Source organism: Bubalus kerabau, chromosome 4 (assembly GCF_029407905.1).
Source record: "Bubalus kerabau isolate K-KA32 ecotype Philippines breed swamp buffalo chromosome 4, PCC_UOA_SB_1v2, whole genome shotgun sequence".
Classification (NCBI taxonomy): Eukaryota; Metazoa; Chordata; class Mammalia; order Artiodactyla; family Bovidae; genus Bubalus; species Bubalus kerabau.
The window spans coordinates 163200894-163221293 of NC_073627.1; the positions used below are offsets into that span (position 1 = coordinate 163200894).

At 49.5% G+C, this 20400-nt stretch overlaps 1 protein-coding gene across 1 annotated transcript in view; it reads left to right on the forward strand.

The window, feature by feature from the left end:
• Positions 1-17239, forward strand: part of LOC129651042 (liprin-alpha-1-like) — a 39315-nt gene extending 22076 nt beyond the window's left edge. Inside the window, 10 exon segments of the mRNA XM_055579770.1 lie at positions 572-795; positions 2613-2823; positions 6958-7109; positions 7960-8153; positions 13601-13651; positions 15456-15483; positions 16758-16795; positions 16798-16838; positions 16950-16986; positions 16989-17239. Coding sequence (XP_055435745.1) covers positions 572-795; positions 2613-2823; positions 6958-7109; positions 7960-8153; positions 13601-13651; positions 15456-15483; positions 16758-16795; positions 16798-16838; positions 16950-16986; positions 16989-17239 — 1227 coding nt within the window.
• The last annotated feature ends 3161 nt before the right edge of the window (positions 17240-20400 follow it).

The window sequence follows — 20400 nt, forward strand, 5'->3', positions numbered from 1 at the left end:
GACCTCGCGGTGTGAGGGGCCATCCCCAGAACAGCCCGAGGGCCTGTGCCCTGAGAGGAGAGCCACGGGGGTGCTGGCCCTCCCGTCCCCTGGCTGCCCCTGCTCGCTCCTGTCTGTGTGTGTTCAGACCAGCATGGGAAACAGAGGGCTGGGAACCTGCGAGGACGGCACTCCCCGGTGAACTAGTACCAGTGATAACCTCTGAGGGGGGACCCAGCGGCTGCGGAGCTGAAGGATTTTTTTCTAATTTTCCTTCAGCGTGGCTGATGGAAGCATGGATGTATTTTTTTACTTTTCGGTTTTTGTCTCTGACTCCATCAGCCCACCCTTGTGAATAACCTCATAGGATTGCCTTCCGTCCACACTAAGACCTGAGTGTCACCAGGCCATCTAGGAACTGGAGTCTCCTCCTGCCCGTTTCTTCAGTACTGCTCGCTTAAGAGATGGCAGTGTCTCATAAGCATGGCCCATGTGTCCAAAGTCAGGGCTTCCATGTAAAATTGTGTTCAGTTCCTGATAGACTTGAGCTGCCCAGAATGTCGCTGACGAGACGTGGTCCTGTCGTGCCTAGGTGCAGCCCCTGAAGGATCAGGACCGGGAGCACGGGCAGCAAGCCAGCGTGCTAGCCAACGTGGCCCAGGCGTTCGAGAGTGACGAGGGCGCGTCTGACGGCGAGGGTGACGGGGTCACCCTCTTCAGCTCGGCCTCTCTGCTGTCGCCCAGCGGGCAGGCCGATGCCGAGACTCTGGCCATGATGATTCAGGAGCAGCTGGACAAGATCAACGAAGAGATCCGGTGGGTGCGCCTGAGCCCAACTCCCCGGAAACTCGGTTCCTCTGAGGAGCTGTCTTCTGCTTAGAGAAGTCTGAGTGTTCCTTAGTAAGAAAACGGACTTCAGGTCTGCTTCAAGAAGTTTCAGTTCTGAGCTTGCCCTTGATTATAGAGCTCAGTCAGCCAGGGCATTCTGTCCACAGTGTGGTGTCGGCACTCTGCGGGGGCGGGTGTTGTGGGGTGTCCCCCTCTCAGCTCTGGGCCCCAAGGTGGGTGAGGTGCCGAGGCGGTGTCTCCTGCGGCCCGTGCATCCTCCGGCACTGAGGGTTCGCCCTCGTGTGTCCCTCGGAGCCTCCCACGTTCTGGTGAAAAGCAACCTGGAACAGAAAAGCTGGGGTTCTGGGGTTGGCAAATTCCCACTCAGATCTGCATTTCCTTTTTAACTTAATACAGTGTGAAGATTGGCTTGTTGTAAGATAGTGATATGTTACTGTATGTTACTCTCAGGACATGTGTTTGAGTTTTTCTCATCTCATCAGTATATTTAAAATGTTTTCTTTAGACACAGTCTTGGCAGTTCTAACAGTTTACAAAACAGGATAGAACCCAAAGGCCCGCCTTGTGGTGAGCAGGGGGCCTTGGGGTCTGGGTGCAGCGGGGTGGCTGGGCGCCCCGAGGCCTGCCTGGTGCCACACCCACGCACCTGTGCCTCCCGTCCCGAGTCCACGTTCAGAGTGGCCACAGGCCGGTGACCCTGCACAGGACCTGGCAGAGCTGCTGCTCAGATTGTTCTTGTCCCGTCAGCCCTGGCCGAGGTGCCCGTTCCTGCCGGTCGAGTGCGGGGGCTCGGGCAAAAGGCAGGGGTGAACGGCACAGCCAGCAAACGCAGATGGTGCCGCCTGCACTTTTGATGCCGAGACAGACTGCCTTATGGGCCGTGTTTGAGCCACAGACAAGCTCAGAAAGACTGTCTTTCCCCATCCCTGTAGGAAATTTGGAACGGTTATATATTAATATTTTTGTTTTTACAGCAGGTGGTCAGGTAAAAGTGATTCTTTCCTTATGCAACAAGTTGACATGATGTAAATGGTAAATTCTGTCCATCAACTTGTCAACAATGAAAAACTTTCAAGATGTGTAAGTAGAAGTGAAACTTGAGAGTTTACTACCTGTAAGGATCTTGTATTTTAATTTGGAAACCATTTGCATAATCATGCATTTAACCTGTATATAAAATCATCCACGACACATTAGGGGAGAAGAGCAGTAACTAAATTCTAGGTTAATACAGCACATTGACATGAATCCAGAAACTCACACAAAGCTGGTGGAGAACTTCAAGTGATGCGTTTGTACATATACAACCTTTAAAAAAAAATTAAAAGATCAACTCAGCACTTCATCTGGTCTGGAGACTCGTGTTTAGAAACTCCAGCTTGCTCATGAATAGCTGTTTTGGTTATACAGAGTTCCGGATTCCCAATGGAAAAGACTTGAGGCACTGACGTGCATCTCTGCCCTGAGGGCAGGGAAGGTAAAGGTTGTCAACTTCAGGTATCTCCTCACATGGAGAGAGTCGCCACCCAGACCCCATCAGAATGGTAGAGTAAATAAGTCAAATCAAACGTGAATGATCAGGGACCACTTTGTAAGACTCAATGATAAGTTATTTTAAGTTTGAGAAGATTCCAAAGAGGGAAAGTTGAACCTTTTTGCTGAGATGTTAATTGAGCAACTGTTCGTGGAATTTGCTAATCGTGACACAGAATGCAAGCCCAAATTTGTTGTCCAGACACATGCCTCTGGTGACAAATGCAGGTGGTGATTTTATTCTATTTTAGGTTGATCCAAGAAAAGGCCGAGGGGATTGAGAGCAGGGTGGGCAAGAGGAGCCCAAGTAACCTTCGTCGTTTTAAAACCTTGAATTCCCTCAACCTGAATCCCGCCTCCTCGCATGCCAGCTCCTTCCCGCCCAGCAGAGGGCGCTCCAAGCCCCGAAGGAGGCGGCGCAGGCTGGCGCGGAAAGTAGACAAGCTGGACATCAAGACTCTGGTATGTGTCTGTGCTTCTCTCCGAGCACACTGTTTTTCTTTTGTTTGTTTGTTTTTTCTCTTTTCACCCAGAAGAAAATCAGGTACATTTGCTACACTCAGAGGTCTAAGATTTTTAAAACTGCCTAGGCTTTCATCGGGCTTCCCTAGTGGCTCAGACAGTAAAGCATCTGTCTGCAATGCAGGAGACCCGGGTATGATCCCTGGGTTGGGAAGATCCCCTGGAGAAGGAAATGGCAGCCCACTCCAGTATCCTTGCCTGGAAAATCCCATGGACCGCAGAGCCTGGTAGGCCACTGTCCATGGGGTCGCCAAGAGTCGGACACAACTGAGCGAGATCATTCCATAATCGCACAGCGACAAATTAGTCTTGATATTTGGACCACCAGCTTAGCACGTCATCATGAACTCAGCCAGAGCCTGCCTCTGTAACGTTGGGCCTGGCCTGTGCTGGGACAACAGCAGCTGCAGGGAAGTTGCTGTTCTCAGGGAGCAGACTGCTTCGTGAGAGTAACCGTAGGCAGCTCTCACGGCGTGTGGAAACCGGGCAGCACATTTCCCACTGGGGATGCCTGGCTGCAGGGTGCAGGGCGTGCGGCGGGAACCAAACCAGGAATCTAAACTGGTCTGCTTGCTGATGGGCCTGGCCGTGCGCTCAGGCCAGCTCTGCGTGTGAAACCAGGTTAAAAGCCCGGTGCCCCAGGGCCCCAGGGAAGAGGTCAGGCTTCTTCACTCTTCCGAGTCTGAAAACGGGATGACGACCTAGGGCTTTTGGTGACAGAGTGTGCGGCTCTGAAGCACGTGTCCCAGCTTTCTTCCCTGCTTGCTTAGGTTTTGTGCATTGCTGTTTACCCATGAAATCAGGTTCACAACACTCTGCTTTGTCACTGCACTTGTATTGTCCCTTTTTTGGTGTTCCACCCACTTCATGTTAGCTGCATTGTTAGTCAGCATATCATTAAATTAAGTGTGAATCATTGTAGCGGTATGTGAAGTGGTAACTAGTCCATTGTGTGGTCTTTGGAGACACTGTTTTTCTAATTTGCATCATTGGCTAATTCGTTGATATTTAAAATTCTTTGACGATTTCTCTGTGGTTTCATGCTTGATTTCCTTCCGAGTATTTGTAAAAGAACAGTTGTGTATATTTTGTCCTGTTGTTGGAGTTCTCTGACGGTGCGTCTGCTTTCATCATTGGTTTTGATTTCCTGGCTCATCCTGTTGTCTGCTTAGTGGTTGTCAATTCAGAGCGCAGCTTCCCACCACTGCCCCCCCTCGCCCCCGAGGCTGTAGTTCACCCATCCATCTCCCCTTCCCCGTCCTCCCACCTGTTCAGGTCATAGCAGTGCTGTGGGTGCACTTAGTCGGGTTTGTGCTTTGTCTTCATGTCTCATTAAATGGTGTTTTTCCCCCAGAGCAGTAAGTTTGAATCAGCCTATCACTATGCAGTTACAAGCATAATGTAGATGGATCCTCAACTACATATCATGTGTAATTCATAAATGAGATTATCCTTACCTATAGAAATGATCTTCTTAAGTGTAGAATTAATGGACTTTTGACACAATATCCTTTCTATGTTGGTGCTTGTATTTAAGACTATAAATCTCATCAGCTTTTGCACAGTTAATGTCTCTACTAGACTCTTTAAAAAACTATCTTCTCTGGTGAATAAAATGTAAAGACTGCACCTGCTATTATGCTAGCTTCCATTCTTACATATTTTCACAGGGCACCTGCTTTAATCAATTTATTTTGAGAAATTTTAAATCAAATTCTAGGTAAGCATTTTACATTAATATCCAATAGGTGGTTAGATTTGTTCAGTGTTAAAATAGGTATTATGGTAACTTCCTCATCAGTTAAATCACTATTTTAAAGTATAACATCTTTTTTATTAAGAGAAACTAACGTATAGAGAAGTTTGGCTGAGAAGAGACAACTGTTAAGGCCCTTTATTGTAGAGAATGCTGTGCTTTAATAAATCATGATGTTGTAATAGAATTGTATCTTCCTGAGTAATAATTTATAGTGTTTAGTAAATCTTGAATAGCTTATTTAATTTCTGTGGTCAAAAAAAATGTTCTGTTTCCAGTTACACGTTCTCTAAATCGTCATCTCACTTCTATGTTTGCCATCATTTTTGCTATACTGTGTTTGTCTATGCTGATTCTTGAAGTTTTAGTTTCAAAGTCACAATAAATCTGGTTTCTCTTCCTTTCTTTGCATGCATCTATCAGCCTAGTTGATAGAGGTAAACTATTTAGTAATTTAGCATGCCTTTGTTTCTCTGTGAAGTATTAGAGAGTCCTTATCATTTTACGTGAATGAACACTGTGTGGTTATGTACTGGTGAAGAATTGACATTTTAATGGAAGTAATGAAACTCACCCACCACTTAAAATATGTTGATGGTTCTGTTGGAAATAGGTCATTCGTTGGGACCATTGTAACAGTTTGCCTATATCCCACTTGTTTGCCTTCTAATCATCTCATGCTTATTTATAGTAGATATAGTATTATTTATTACTTTTAAAATTTTCTTTACTTATTTTTTTGGCCATGCTGCACAGCTTATGGGATCGTAGTTCCCCAACCAGGGATCAGACTGGTGTCCCGACAGTGAAAATGCCAAGTCCTAATGTCTGGACTACCATGGAATCTCCGCTTAGAGTTTTTTAAAAACAAATGACTGACTCAGAGCCATAGATGTTAGATTTGGAGGAAGCCAATTTAATGATGGTGGGTAGCAGTGTGCAGGTGACTCTGTGCGCCAGGCACCGTGTCAAATGCTTTCCGAGTCTGTCATGTAATCCCGCAGACACCCAGGTGAGGTCCAGGCTGCTGTTATCCCCATTCAGCAGACATGGACACTGAGGCTTCGAGAGGCCGGGCACCGTGCCCAGGCTCGCACACCCAGTAGCAACTGTATAAGTGAGACCTGTCTGGACCCCGAAGGGGTTAATCTGTTCCCCACACTGTTGCCACCACTGTCTTTCCTGTCTTCAGACCCAGGACCAGCGGAAAAGCTGGGAGTCCAGGCGAGATCATTTTTTTTAATTAGTTTATTTTTTAATTGAAGGGTAATTGCTTTACAGAACTTTGTTCTTTTCTGTCAAACCTCAACATGAACCATCCATAGGTACAGATACATCCCTTCCCTTTTGAACCTCCCTCCCATCTCCCTCCCCATCCCACCCCTCTAGGTTGAAACCAATCAGTTCTTAGTGAAGACCTAGGACGGAGGAGCCTGGTAGGCTGCAGTCCATGGGGTCGCTACGAGCCGGACACGACTGAGCGATTTCACTTTCACTTTTCACTTTCATGCATTGCAGAAGGAAATGGCAACCCACTCCAGTGTTCTTGCCTGGAGAATCCCAGGGACGGGGGAGCCTGGTGGGCTGCCGTCTATGGGGTCACACAGAGTCGGACACGACTGAAGTGACTTAGCAGCAGCAGTTTACTTTATGTAAACCACAGTGAGCGAACTACACTCAAACTGCAAGTACTTCAGTGTGTAGCCCCCAGTCTGTATGTTACTGAGAAATACAAGCCAGACACATGGTGCTCGCATGGAGGGGTTAGGTACCTTTTCTGTACTTCACTTGCTGTCATGGGTTCAGTAACCTGCATCATCACTAAACATGATCTTGGGTGGTGGTACAAGCTGTTTCCTTTTCTCCTTCAAACAGAAAGGTCTGGACGGCTTTGCTGAGAGGTTTCTTACTCTTGCTAGTAGTGCTCCTGAGCAGCATCTGGCGATGAACACAGTCCTTTCATCAGGGCAGTTCATGCCATGCAGGGTTCACAGTGCTGGCGTGGCTCCGCTGTCCTGCCTGTCGGGGCCATCGGGTCTCTGGATGCAAAGGAGGGCGGAGCCTGGCTGCAGGGAGGCTCCTGGCCAGGATCTCTGCACTCAGTAGGGTGCTCTCGCTGCCCCATGGCCCTGCTTCTCTTGAACAAGACAGTCCTTTAAGATGGCATTAAGCTAGAACAACACATTTTTTTGTACTTGGCGGATAGCATCGCTAATATGTTTTCAAATAAGTTTCTGGTTATAATGTAAAGCCTGTGTGATAGCCTTTTTTGACACAGTCTATCGTTAGCCAGTTTTACACTTACCTCACTCCCTCAGCTGCCACCTATACCAGAAGAGGTACAAGATGACAAGACCGCCATCAAATGTGAAGCCTCGACCCCCGCCTTGCTGCGGTTCCTTCGGCTAGACCGGCTGGACAGGGGGTCACAGCACAGAGCCAGCTACGAGGACATCAGGGACGCCCGCAAGTAAGGGGCCTGTGCGCCTCGTCGTTAGCCTCAGGAGCCCTGCGCCTCTTGTCTTCAAAGAGTTGCAAGGATGATTGTAAAGGAATCCCACTGGATTCGGTGCCTGTGTTTAGTGGTGAACTTCAGGTGCCGGGGTAGAAGAGTTCAGTGACCTCAGTGATTTTAAAAAACATCCGTCTCTATGTGTTGACTCCTGTGGGAGATTTCTTCCTGCTCTTGCTAGAGGTCTGCCCCGTCTGGGACGCGTTCCTGATGGTTATGGCTCCGTGCCTCTCGGATTTGTTCTTGAGGGTCCCTCCCTTTTTCTCAGGGGTCTCCTCTCAGGAGACTGTCTGTCACCTCCTGTGACTGACCCTGTCCTCATTCAGACCCCCACCTGCTGAGCTCCCGTCGTGAGCCAGGCAGCACTCGATGGAGGGCACATGTGGTCACCTGACCTGCAGCCCTGCGCACGGTGACCGTCACTCTCCTGCCACGGCCGGGGATGGTCACCCTGTGAGAGGCGGGGGGAACTGCCCAGAGCAGGGGAGCTCGCCTTCTCTGGGAGGGTCGTCACCTGCCAAGCAGCGACCCTGAGGGAGGGTTGGAGGGCCCTCTGCACCAGCTCGTCTGGAGTGAAGCCCTCCTCAGGGGAGAGCTCCAGGCAGAGAATCTCAGCTTCCCAGGGCCGTTGTTTGTGGCCGGAAGCCTGCATTGCTCGTGTGGAGTGTGGCTGGTGAAGCAGACTCCACTGTCTGCTGTGAGGTTGAGGCACGGGTGTTGCTGGGTGGCCAGTTCTATCAGTAGGTCTTGTGGAGGGGTGTGTGTTTGCACAAGGGCACCGGTTAAAGGTTGTTTTCTCTCCCCAAAGCTCGACAGGCTCTCAAGACAGCCCCGGGGGCAACCCCAGCAGCAGCCAGGACTCACTGCAGAAAGCCCCAAAGAAGAGGGGCATCAAGTCCTCCATCGGTCGTTTGTTTGGCAAGAAGGAGAAGGGCCGGCCTGGACACCCCGGCAAGGAGGCGCTAGGACCAGGTGGGTGCCTCACCGTTCAGAGGGAGGAGGGTCTGCATGCGTGTCTCTTCTGTGTCTCCCCCACTGTCCCCACGAGGCTCCTGTCACTCACGCTGGGTGTCCTCCTGGGAGGAGCAGAGGAGGCGTCTGTCTTCTTTAGGGTCCGAGATGATTGGATCAGTTGATGAATGGATGTGTGGATGGATGGAAGAATTAAGAGTTAAAGGATGGATGGATTAGTGAGTGGATGGATGGATGAACAGATGGCTAGCCAGATGGGTGGATGAACAGAGCACGGAATGAATATTGCAGATGTTTATACTGCAGTGCTAGAAACATACTCTACGAAATGGATTGAGTAGGAGCTGGGCAATGAGTGTTTCCTGCAGAACAGTGACAAGTGTTTGGAAACGGCCTAAGGGCTCATCAGTGAGGGGTGAGGTAAAATCTGTGGACACCCCACAAGGAACAGCACCCTCTTCTTCCTGCCACTTTCCCCATCCCCAGAAGCTCATCATGGGTTCTGCCCATGCCCCCTACTCCATCCCACAGCCACACAGGTCCTCCTGGCATCTCCTCATCACACAGTGTTATCAGGCCCCCATCTCACTCGGCTTCATCTCCTGAAGGACAGGGTATGTTCCTGCCTCTTCAGCCAGAGATTTGTTGAGTGTCTTGTTTGTGCTGGGTGTGGGATGTATAGGGGTAAGTAAAACAGATATGGTCTGGAGCACAGTTAAGTGAGAAGAGAGAAAAAGCAGATTATTAAATGCTATCCTTATTATTAATAAATATAACGCTGAGATGGATGGTGCATTGATTATATACCAGATGCTGTGTGTGCCCCTTACCAAACAGGTGCTGCCACCTCCCTATTTACAGAGGAGGAGACAGTGATGGTCATGCGGTTAGGGAGTGGTGAGGGCAGGTTCACACCCATGCAGTGTGACCATGCACTTTGCCGAGCCCCAGCCACCTCTCTGGTGGATGCAACAGGAATGAGATGGTTCTATGGCATCACTGATTCGATGGACATGAGTTTGAGCAAACTCCAGGAGATAGTAAATTACAGGAAAGCCTGGAGTGCTGCAGTCCGCGGAGTGGCAAAGAGTCGGACACAACTGAGCGACTGAACTAAAACCTGAGTGTGTGCTGAACTGCTTCAGTCGTGTCTGACTCTCTGTGACCCCAGGGACTGTAGCCCACTAGCTCCTCTGTCTATGGGATTCTCCAGGCAAGAAGACGAGTGGGTTGCCATGCCCTCCTCCAGGGGAATCAAACCCCATCTCTTGTTATCTCTTGCAGTGGCAGGCAGGATCTTTACCACTAGAACCACCTGGAAAGCCCCAGTGAACGCTGACAACTAGGAAATGCAGAAAATAAGGGCTGCTCCTAAGTTAGAAGAGCAGCAAGCACAGATTGTAAAGAGGAAAACACACGATGACCGACAACAGTGCTGACAGAAACAAGCAGGGATGCGTTCACCCACATCAAGAAAATGCGCCCTTCGGAAGAGGAGCCCTTGGAGGGACAGTTGGAACCGGAATGGAACCGGAATGAAAACCGAGGCCATGGTCAGCAGAGCCCACTCACACGGCCCGAGTGAGCTTTCTGCGTCCCCAGAGCTGCTGGTGGTAACATCTGGGCGCTGAGGCCGGGCAACGTCCCCGAGTGAGCTAAGGCATCCCTGCTCTCCTTCCAGTGCTGCTGCGGGGCCCTCTGTGGGCGGCCACCCTCATCCCCTGCTCTGCCACCCGCTGGGGCCCGACTGTTCCCCTGGGATCCTTTCAGCCCTTGAGCTTGTGTGTTCCCAGCCCTCTGCCACACCAGACCGGGACTCAACTCAGGACTTGGGCTTGAGATATCGAGGAGACTGTGAATCTGGAAGGACACAGCCCTGGGGCCCTCGAGTGACCACGTGAGAGAGCTGGAGAGCAAAGCCCCCTCGGGGAGGAAGCAGAGCTTTGAAACGTGCCCACACCCACCGCTGCTTCCGGCACAAGTGCCTCTTCTTTGCCTCTCCTTGGCCTGAAACAGGCCCCAGCTGCTACTGTTGTTCCGCAGGTGATTCCTAAAGATGCACCTCCTGCAAGAGCTATCGTCCTGCTGCTCTGGGGCTGCCTAAGTGTGCTCAGGAGTGTCAGACAAGTGGGGCTGCCACGCATGATGCTGGGGAAGGGCCTGATGCTGGGGGAGTGCCTGATGCTGGACTAGGGCCTGATATTGGGGGAGGGCCTGATGCGGGACTAGGGTCTGATGCTGGGGGAAGGTCTGATGCTGGACTAGGGCCTGATGCTGGAGGAGGGCCTGATGCTGGACTAAGGCCTGATGCTGGGGGAGGTCCTGATCCTGGACTAGGGCCTGATGCTGGGGGCAAACGTCTGATGCTGGCGGGAGGTGTGATGATGGTGGGCAGCCTGCTCCCAGATGTACACAGAGTTGTGATTATAAATATGAGAAATGTTTTTTCATACTTTCCTGACCACCTTGCTATGTTCTTTTTTTCTGAAGCATAATTGCTGTGCAATATCGATTTGATTTCTGCCATACATCAACATGAATTAGCCATAGGTGTACATATATCCCCTCCCTCTTGAATCTCCCTCCCACCTCCCTTTGCTACATTCTTGTTTCTATGGATATATGAATAATAAAGACTGTTGACTAAAATAACATAAAAAGCTCCCACACACAAGCATGCACACGCACACTCCCTAGTGCATCATTCGGGTCCGCTTCAGGGTTGCCCTCGGCCACCCCGCCCTGGGATCCACGGTGAGCCTTGACACCTGCACTTTGTTCCCACCCTCGGCCCGCTGCCGACGCCTCAGCAGCAGAGGGGCCCTGTCCCCACAGATGCTGAAGTGATGAAGCCTCTTGTCTCCGGAGCCAAGGGTACGAACACCTAGTCGGTCGTCCTTTGGGGACACCTATACTTCCGCCTTCTAGCCTTTCCATTGTATCCATCCGTTTCTCTTAACAGAATGTCCGTGTGATGACACGGGCTCCCATTACCAGCTCTGGTCTGTTCTCATTGAGAGTACAGCTTACCCTCGGCACTCTCTATTGGCAGCGGGAAATTTTGCTCCAGTACTTTATTGAAGCAGTGAGTGCAGTGAAGTCGCTCAGTCGTGTCCGACTCTTTGCCACCCCGTGGACTGTAGCCCGCCAGGCTCCTCTGTCCATGGGATTCTCCAGACAAGAATGCTGGAGTGGGTTGCCATTTCCTTCTTTAGGGGATCTTCCCAACCCAGGGATCGAACACGGGTCTCCGGCATTGCAGGCAGACGCTTCATCCTCTGAGCCACCAGGGAAGCTCTGACTTTATTGAAAGAAAGCAATAAATAATACTGTGATAAAAATAGTTCAAAAGTAGACTGGACATACTTTGTCACATATTCAGGAAGATCACAAAAGATTAATAGAAAAACAGAATGGTAACAATGAATTGTACAAGGAAATTAAAGGCAGAACCCACATGTAGAGAGACATGCTGTCTCTGTCTACCGAGATATCAGCTGCATAAGGCAGCATCATCTGAACGCATCTCTTACTAGCTTCTTTAATGTGCTGCCGAAAAAGTAAAAGTTACCTTTGCTACTTAAACTATCCAAAATGGCTATGTCATCAAAATCTAAAAATGTACCCCTAGGTCCATTCTTTAAACATGTTTACAAACAGATGTAAAAAGATGATTTACGTAAGAAAAATAAGGCCTTTGTCAGAGCTGCACTCTGCTGTCTGTCTGTCTGGGATGTGGCGCCCTCAGTGTTCAGCTCGATGGCTCCGCAGCGGGTGCAGGGCACCGCGGTTGGTCCTCGAAGAGTCTCACTGGAGGCGAGGGATCCAGGTCCACAGAGACTAGGTTACAGGAGAGATTTTCATAGTCTTCTTCTAGTCATCCTTTCAGCCCAAATTTCATTAGAAGCTCACATTTAACACCCAGTACTTTTAAATCGCTTCACACTGCAGACAAAAAGCATGTCTTCCTAGAAAAAAAAGTACAGTTTAAGTCAGTCGTTAAAATACAACAATTGGTTGAAATTAAGTTCGCTCATTTCAGAGTGATTGTTGGACAGCTTGGTTACATTCTGGAAGGATAATGCACACCGCGTCATGATGATTTTACAATCGCAGTAAAACCCCTTCTCTCATGGTTTAACATTTAAAAATTAAACAAGAATAATTACAATAAATGCATCATTTACAAAAGCCCTATATTTGTTCATAGGATTTATACAGACAAGCATTACAGTACATTCATTTGAAAGACTAAAATCAGGTATCAGAACATGAACTGATCTGAAAGGAGATTCATAGCCCGGATATACAAGAAAAAGTAAGTATATAAATGAAGTCATAAGTTTACATAAATATAAGAAACATTAAATTTTAAAATATTTTCTCTGTGGTATTCATGAATTTTTCACTAATCAAAAACTCTGTAATAAAATATCTTAGGGTCCATATAACAAGTATTCACAGATTAAAGATTGCATTGAGTTCAAAATGTAGTCTTTGTCGTATTCTGGACGCTGTATAATCGCCTGCAGAATTAGTGCAGGTAAACTGGAAACAAACAGACGAGTCAGTCCAGGGACGGCGGCTGGTGCCGGAGCCCCTGCCCCTTCAGACACCCCACCCCCACCCCATTCTGGGCTTCAGCTGCTTTGAGAATCCAGAGAAACACGAAGGACCAAGCAGATCAAGGAGAGAACTCTGTGGCTGACTTTATTCTGACATATAGCTAAAAGCTGCTGGTAAAAAAACTTAAAACTCAATCCAGCTTTCCAGCTGAGCCGTGAACAGGACAGAGCAGACAGCCTCGTGCTCTCAGAGCGGCTGGAGCAGGGCTGGGCTCCCGGGCTGGACCCACCAGAGGACCACCCAGAGCAGCACCTGCAAGGGACGGTGGCCCCTCAGCGGCAGCCGACCCCCAAATGCTGGTGCACTTCAGTGTTAAACACTGGCCTCCGGACAGAGAGGCCCAGGGCAGGGCAGCCTCGTGAACCCTGATGCTCTGGGCCCTGTTCCCTCTGAGAACGTGCACGCAGGGCGTGGCCAGCAGCACTGCCGCTGTGGGAGGGACACCCGTGTGCATGGACGCGAGGGAGACTCGGGCCGTGCTCTGACTACTCCGGCGGCAGCCAGGTGCCAAGGTCATGTTCTCTGCTGCTGAGGGCTCTCCCGGGCTGACCTCCGGAGACCCGCTGACCCTCCACTCCTAGGGTGTCGCCTCCATGCCCTTGCGGGACCAGGCCAGCCTGTACTCACCCCGAAACTCAGCAGGAGTAAGTCCTGACTGTAGCAGAATCCAGCCTCTGCATTCCCGCCACGCTTCCTGGTCCCAAGAGTGCGGGAGGAAGCGTGCAAACACAGACTGCGGGTAGTCGTGGAACGTCACATGGGGCACAAGGACACTCACACTCACACCCGCAGCAGCGCCCACTCCTACTGAGGGTCTGGGGAAACTTTTAGAGGGTGGATGAGGCGGAGAGAGCGAGCCTGGGGGCTGTCACGTGGGGGTCCCTGCCACCTGGGGGGGCGGGGTGGTCACACTAGAGCAGCACCGGCACATTCGATGACAGAAACGCCATCATGGGGACAGCTACTCCACGTGACCAGCTAGCTGCCAGTCTCTCCTGAGACCTCCAGATTCACAGAGCTCCAGATTCACATATTCGACACAGTCTATTGTTACCCAGTTTTACACTTACGTCATTCCCTCAGCTGCCAGCTTTACGGGAAGAGGTACGAGATGACAAGACCACCATCAAATGTGAAACCTCGACCCCCACCTCTCTGCGGTCCCTTCGGCTGGACCGGCTGCAGACGGGGTGCTGTGCACGGCCAGCCACGGGGACCTGAGGGACGCCCGCAAGTAAGGAGCCTGTGCGCCTCGTCGTCAGTTTCAGGAGCCCTGTGCCTCTTGAAAGTGATGGTAGGATAATTTTAAAGGAATCCCAGTGGATTTGGTGCCTGTGTCTAGGGGTGTGTGTGTGCGTGTGTGTGTTTTCTGGTAGGCAGGTTTCTCTGGATCTGGTGTTAAGGTGGATGTCTAACTCTGTGTGTGTGTGCGCACATGCACAAGTGGGTTGTTCTTTGCTCTGTTGCTACACGTGGCAAACTCTAGGAGGTTCTGGTGGCTTCATAGGGAACAATTCAAAGTACGAAGATTTTCTGACCACAGAGGATAATCTTAGTTCTGTCAGTCAACCAGAGACAACATTGACTCAGGGAAAATGCCTTATCTATAAAACGTGAAAAAATGTTTTAGTATTCCAGAAAAAAAATCACTTGAATATAGTTTAACATTTTTGGCATTATAGATGTGAGAATCAGTTTGTTTCTCAAAACTATTTTCTTTCTATTAAGCCCAATTTGTCTCAAAGTTATTCTTTTAATTGCTAAATGTACACAGCCAACGCATCCACTTTCAGAGCATTTTTGAGGGTTGGTGAATCTCAGATTTTCACGTTGTGTGGAAACTCGCAGGGAGAGCACTGCGGGCTCACCAGGTGCTGGACACGCTCCGTGAGGAAGGGAGGCCGAGGCCGCGGGACCGTCCGCATCCCTGTTGGTCATCGCAGTGTCCCGGGCGTGCGGGGACTCCCCTCAGGCATCACGTACCTCCTGCTCTAAATGCTGTCTTTCCTCTTCCCCTTGGTGGACACTGTCACGCGCCAGCTCCAGGGGAAGCCGAGTCAGCAGGTGTGCTGAGCTGTGTGTGTCCTGAAGCCTCCCCGTGGGGCTCGTCCCCAGCTCCAGGCTCTGAGCTGAGCAGCGCTGCAGGAGTGGGGCATGGTGTTGGTGAAGGGGAGCCCAGCGAACCCTCGTAGGAGGTGCTGGGCTGTGTGGACGGTCAGTCTCTGAAAACAAGGCCACACCTGTTGTCTGGGTGGTGCCACATGTGTAGCATTTGATGGGAAGAAGCTCACACAGCCATCTTGTTAGGAAAGACAGCTTGACCGTGGTGCTCATGTCCTGCTTTAAAGTGCCCGTTGTCATCCACAGATGGTGTGGCTTTCTCTCGGGCGTGTCTGTTCCCCATAGAATTCACGGTATTTCCGAATGTCTTTCTCCTGTGACTCTAACTTTAAGGCAAGGAAGCATGCCACGTCAGTTGACTGCTAAGCAAGTGTTTTAACGAATTGTACTTGGGGTCTCAAATTTGACCCTCGAGGGGGCAGAGGAGGTCTGAGCTAAGTAGCCCCGCAGGGTGGCCCGAGTAGGGTCATCACAGCGTTCCACAGAGCAGGTAGCCCCCCAGGCTCATCTCTGAAGCTGTCTCTGTAAAGCTAGGTTTCAGCTGAGAGTGAGCCGGTGACAGCAGAGTGATGCAATATCCTATAGCCGAGGAAGGAAATAAACCCCAGCAGAAGCCAAGCGAGTCTTCCATTTGCTTCTGGATGGTGGTTGTGGTTGGGACGCAAACTCCAGGCACGTGATACATGCCTTGTTCCCCTGGGATATGGGAATTTAAAAAGTTTGCCTTTTTAAAAAACTCTCCCTGAGCTATTAAGGGGCTTCCCTGGTAGCTCAGACGGTAAAGCATCTGCCTTCACCGATGTGGCAAACCTGGGTTTGATCCCTGGGAGATCCAAGATCCCCTGGAGAAGGAAATGGTAACTAACCCACTCTAGTACTCTTGCCTGGAAAATTCCATGGGTGGAGGAGCCTGCTAGGCTACAGTCCATGGGGTTGCAAAAAGTTGGGCAGGACTGAGTGAATTCACTTTCACTTTCACTTCTTGAGCTATTAAGATACCTGTTGTGTTTTCTGGTATAATTATTCCTAGAAAACAGAATATTTACTATTCTAGGAAACTTAAGGTTGACTTAAAGGAACAGTTACTTGAAATTTGATGTGAACCATTTCGAGCTTTAACCATACATAGACTTCACAATCTTAAGTAAAGTCTAATGCCATTTGAGTGTATTGAAAAGCCACTGTGTATCTTTAGGGAATTCCCTAGCGGTCCAATAGCTAGGACTCTGCACTTCCACTGCATGGGGCCTGGGGTTTGATCCCTGGTTGGAGAACTAGGGTCCCACAAGCCACACAGGGGCCTAGTCAAAAAAGAATGACCAGTATCTTAATTTAGCACATAGCTAATTAGCTGAACAGCAGTGTAGGATAGAAACAGCCCCCATCCACCCCTCTCCTTGCTTGCTGTGTTAGAGTGTTCTGTGTTGAAAGTCTGCACTGCTCTTTGTGTGTCTGGTGTGAAATGCTGTGCATCCCTGAAGCTCTCTCAGGGACAGGTTCCTCTGCTCAGACCCCGGTGTGGTTTCTTCTTCTATGTATCTGTCCTCACTGTTTAGAAAGGGAAGAGTGGATGTTTTTCCTTGACTACCCTCCTCCCTTGGATGTGCAGACTTCTGAATCCTTTAAGGTTGGCAATAACTCTTTCATCGGGAAGGATGTGATTCTATAAGGAATTGCGGGGACTCATTCAGCATTTCATGACTCAGGGTTCTTTGTAATATGTCTGAACTCTCATTAAGTAGATGGCTTAGAAGATTAAAGGAAAATGATGAGATGCATACTATTTCACTTTTGCAAATTTATAAAGAGAATAAATACTTAGGTTAACTTGTTTTATACCCGTGTGTAGTAGTGATTCTTGAATTTTGAATGTTTCGTTACTTGTAGGCATGAGTTGCTGGAGGAAGCCTGGAGACAAGGCGTGCCTTCTCACAGTGGGACGGGCCAACTGTTGTGGTCTGGCTGGAGGTGTGTATGCGCCCCCCCACCCCCACCCGCACCCGCACCCCCGTCCTGGGCCCCGTGTGTCAGTCCCTCCACGGCCATGCATAACCTCTTGCCTCCTGTCTCCAGTCCCAGTTCTGAGTCGGGATGCCAGCCTGGTACGTGGCTGCTTGCGAGCCAACGTGAAGAGCGGCGTCATCGTGCCTCCCCTTTTGGACACGGAGATCCAGCGTGAGATCGGCATCAGCAACCCGCTGCACCTGCTGAAGCTGCGGCTGGCGATCCAGGAGATCATGTCCCTGACCGGCCCCTCCGCCCCTCCCACGTCCAGAACGGTGCACCTCCCTCCTTCCGTAGGGAGAGTTCGCGCCCCTTTTGTGTCGCTTCCGGGGTTCTCTATACAGATGTCCACTGTTCCAGATTAAATAAGGTTCTAGCATTCAAAACCATGACAGCTTTTCATTTGCGGCAGTTGTGTTGTTAAAAGATAGATGATTGAATACTTCAGACAGATCATCTTTGTAACAGATGGGCTGCAGCGGCAGTGTAATAGAGAAACGGGAGCTTTTGAAAACATGAAAAAGGGACTTCTGCAAACGTGAAAATTGTAAAAAAAAAAAAAAAAAAAAAAAAGAAAGTTTTTGAAAATGTATTAAAAGAAATGTAAATATAAATGTCAAGAAAGTGAAAGAGAAAAGGCTTAGCCCCCAGGCTGCATTGTTTTTCCCTCATTTGACTTGTCAGGCCTGTCCTCTTCAGCAGATTCCTTTTCAGGAGCTGTAGACTCTGGGCTCTCAGGGTTTAAGAGTCCGTACATCCGCCAGGTCACACCAAGTCGTATCGTGCTCATCCAAGTTTCCTCCACGTGGGAAGACCTTGAAAGTCCTGTAAGAGGGTCCTCCTAGTTGGAAAAATGAAAACGAATCTGGTGGAAACGTGGATTGTTGCCAGGAGATCAGGGCCGGCCAGCTCCTCATTTCTCGAGTGCAGACTCAGGACACAGCTCAGTCCCCACGCTTGGTGTGTCCACTCTGGAGAGGAACCCTGGTGAGGAGACGTGACCTCCCAGAGGTACCTGCCCTGAGGAGCAGGTGGAGCCTGACTCAGGCTCATGGTTATTTTACACAAAAAGCGTGAAGGCTTTCTCGTCCGTTTGTCTTCCTTGTTTCTAAGTGTGAGCGTGAGGGTGGTCAATCACCCCACGCTGATGCGCTTGTTCCTAGAGTATCTGCTCTGCTCTCTGTGCCCGAGGGTTCACCAGAGCCACCTTTTTAGAAATGAAGGTGCTGAGGGTTCCCCGGAGGTTTTATTAAAGTATCTCAGTAAAGGGAGCTTCTTATGAGTTGAGTTTAACAGGTGGTGAACTCAAGCAGCACCCCCGTGAGGATGGGGTTGGGGGTGGGGCATGCGAAGAATCCTGATGAGCTCCTGGGGATGGGGAAGGTGGCAGGAAGGAGGGGGAGGGCTGTTCCTTGTGGGGTATCCACAGATTGTACCTCCCCGCTCACTGATGAGCACTTAGGCCGTTTCCAAACACTTGTCACTGTTCTGGGGAAAACAATTATTGCCCAGCTCCTACTCAATTTTGTAGAATATGTTTCTAGAATTGGAGTGTAAACATCTGCTTTATTCATTCCATCCTCCGTTCATCCACCCTTCCAGCCAGCCAGCCATCTGTTCATTTATCCATCCACTCACTAATCCATCCATCCATCCACTCAGTAATTCATCCATCCATCCATCCACCCATCCATGCATCCACCTGTCCATCCAGTCAGCCAGTCATCTGTCCAGCCATCTATCTACTCACTAATCCATTCATCCACTCCTCCATCCGTCTTCCATCTGTCTATCAATCCATCCATCTATCCAACCACCCATCCATCCATCCACCCATCAACTCATTAATCCATCCAATCATCTGTTCATTTATCCATTTATCTGTTCATTTATCCATCCATCCATCTATACAAACTTCCTCCCTCCCTCCCCCAATCCTTTCCTTCCATCCTTCGTTCCTCAGTAGAACTTTACGATTTTGTGCATATTGGTATTTTATTCCTCTTAAGTTTAATCATAGAGTATTTCTATTTCTCCCAGCACCTTGCTTTTTTGGATTGCATCCTTTCTCCGCTGCAGTTTCCAGCAGGTACACTGATTCTTTTGCCAACAATAACTCTGGAGAGTTGTTAGCATCTGACTCCCTGACAGAGCTGTTCTATTATCACCATGTTTCAGCTGATACTTTTGAGTTTTTCAGGTAGGCCATCATATCATCTTCAATCAGTGGCTATTTTATTTCCCTCTTTCAGCAACTACAATTATTATTGACTTTTCTTGTCTGATAGCACATTCTAGAACTTTCAGAGCATTGATAATTTGCAGAGGTGATCACAACATCCTTGACTTGTCCCTGACTTTAATGAGACCACTAGTAACACATCACTATTCAGTGCGATTTTGGCCCTTGGCTTGAAATAGATCTTTCTAACTCTGTTTCAAAGCTGTCTTTTTTGCTTTTAAAGAGTTTTTAGCAGGAAGATGTTCAGTTCTATCCAGTGAAGTGGGAGACAGAGGATGAGATGGTCAGGTTGCATCACAGACTCAATGGACATGAGTTTGAGCAAACTCCAGGAGATAGTGAAGGACAGGGAAGCCTGGGGTGCTGCAGTTCATGGGGTTGCAAAGAGTAAGACACGACTTAGCAACAGAACAACAATAACAACAGCGGGAAGATGTTGCGTTCTATCCAATCTCTTCTTCAGCTTCAAGTCAAGAAGACCACACATGGAGGGGATTGTAGGAGGCCATGATTCTCCTGCCCTGGCCTGTAACTGCCCCCTTTGCCACATTACTTCGCAACATTTCCTGTAAAGAGGCATGGCATATTTCTACAGCTTCTGGGCTGGCCTTGTGACTTGGCTTGGCCAACAGAAAGAGGCAAAGTGACAAGCTTCCAGGGCCTTGAGAGCATTGCTCTCTGGCCACTTCCCTGTGAACTAGCCCAGGCCAGCCTGCTGGAGGACAAGACTCCCATCATTATCCCTGCCAACAGCCAGCTTGTCCATCATGAACCATGGCCACCCTTGAGCAGCCAACCTCAGCTAACCCACCAGCCGACTGTGGACGCAGGAGTGTCCCCACTGGAGATCGACCACACATCAGGCCCCCATCAGCCCCCCGACCCACAGCCTGATGAGAGAGAATGTGTGGCTGTTTGCAGCCACTAAGTTCTGGGTGGTTCACTGTGCAACAGTAGATAACCCACAATGGCTGTTCTCTTTGGGCCTGTTGAACATGAACTGTTATTTACAGTTGTGTCCTGGAAATCATAGAATGAGCCTGTACGTGTGATTGGGCCCAATTTTTTGACATCCTGCCGAGTTGCCCAAAACTCAGAAATGTGACCAGGCACTCTTTATCAGAATTGGCTGAGACTTTATCAAATCGAAGGCTCCATTTGTCTTATTGCTTCAAAAAATGATGCTACTGGGATTTCCCTGATGCTCCAGTGGCTAAGACCCCATGCTCCCAATGCAAAGGGCCTGGGATTGATCCCTGCTCAGGGAATTAGATCCCACATGCC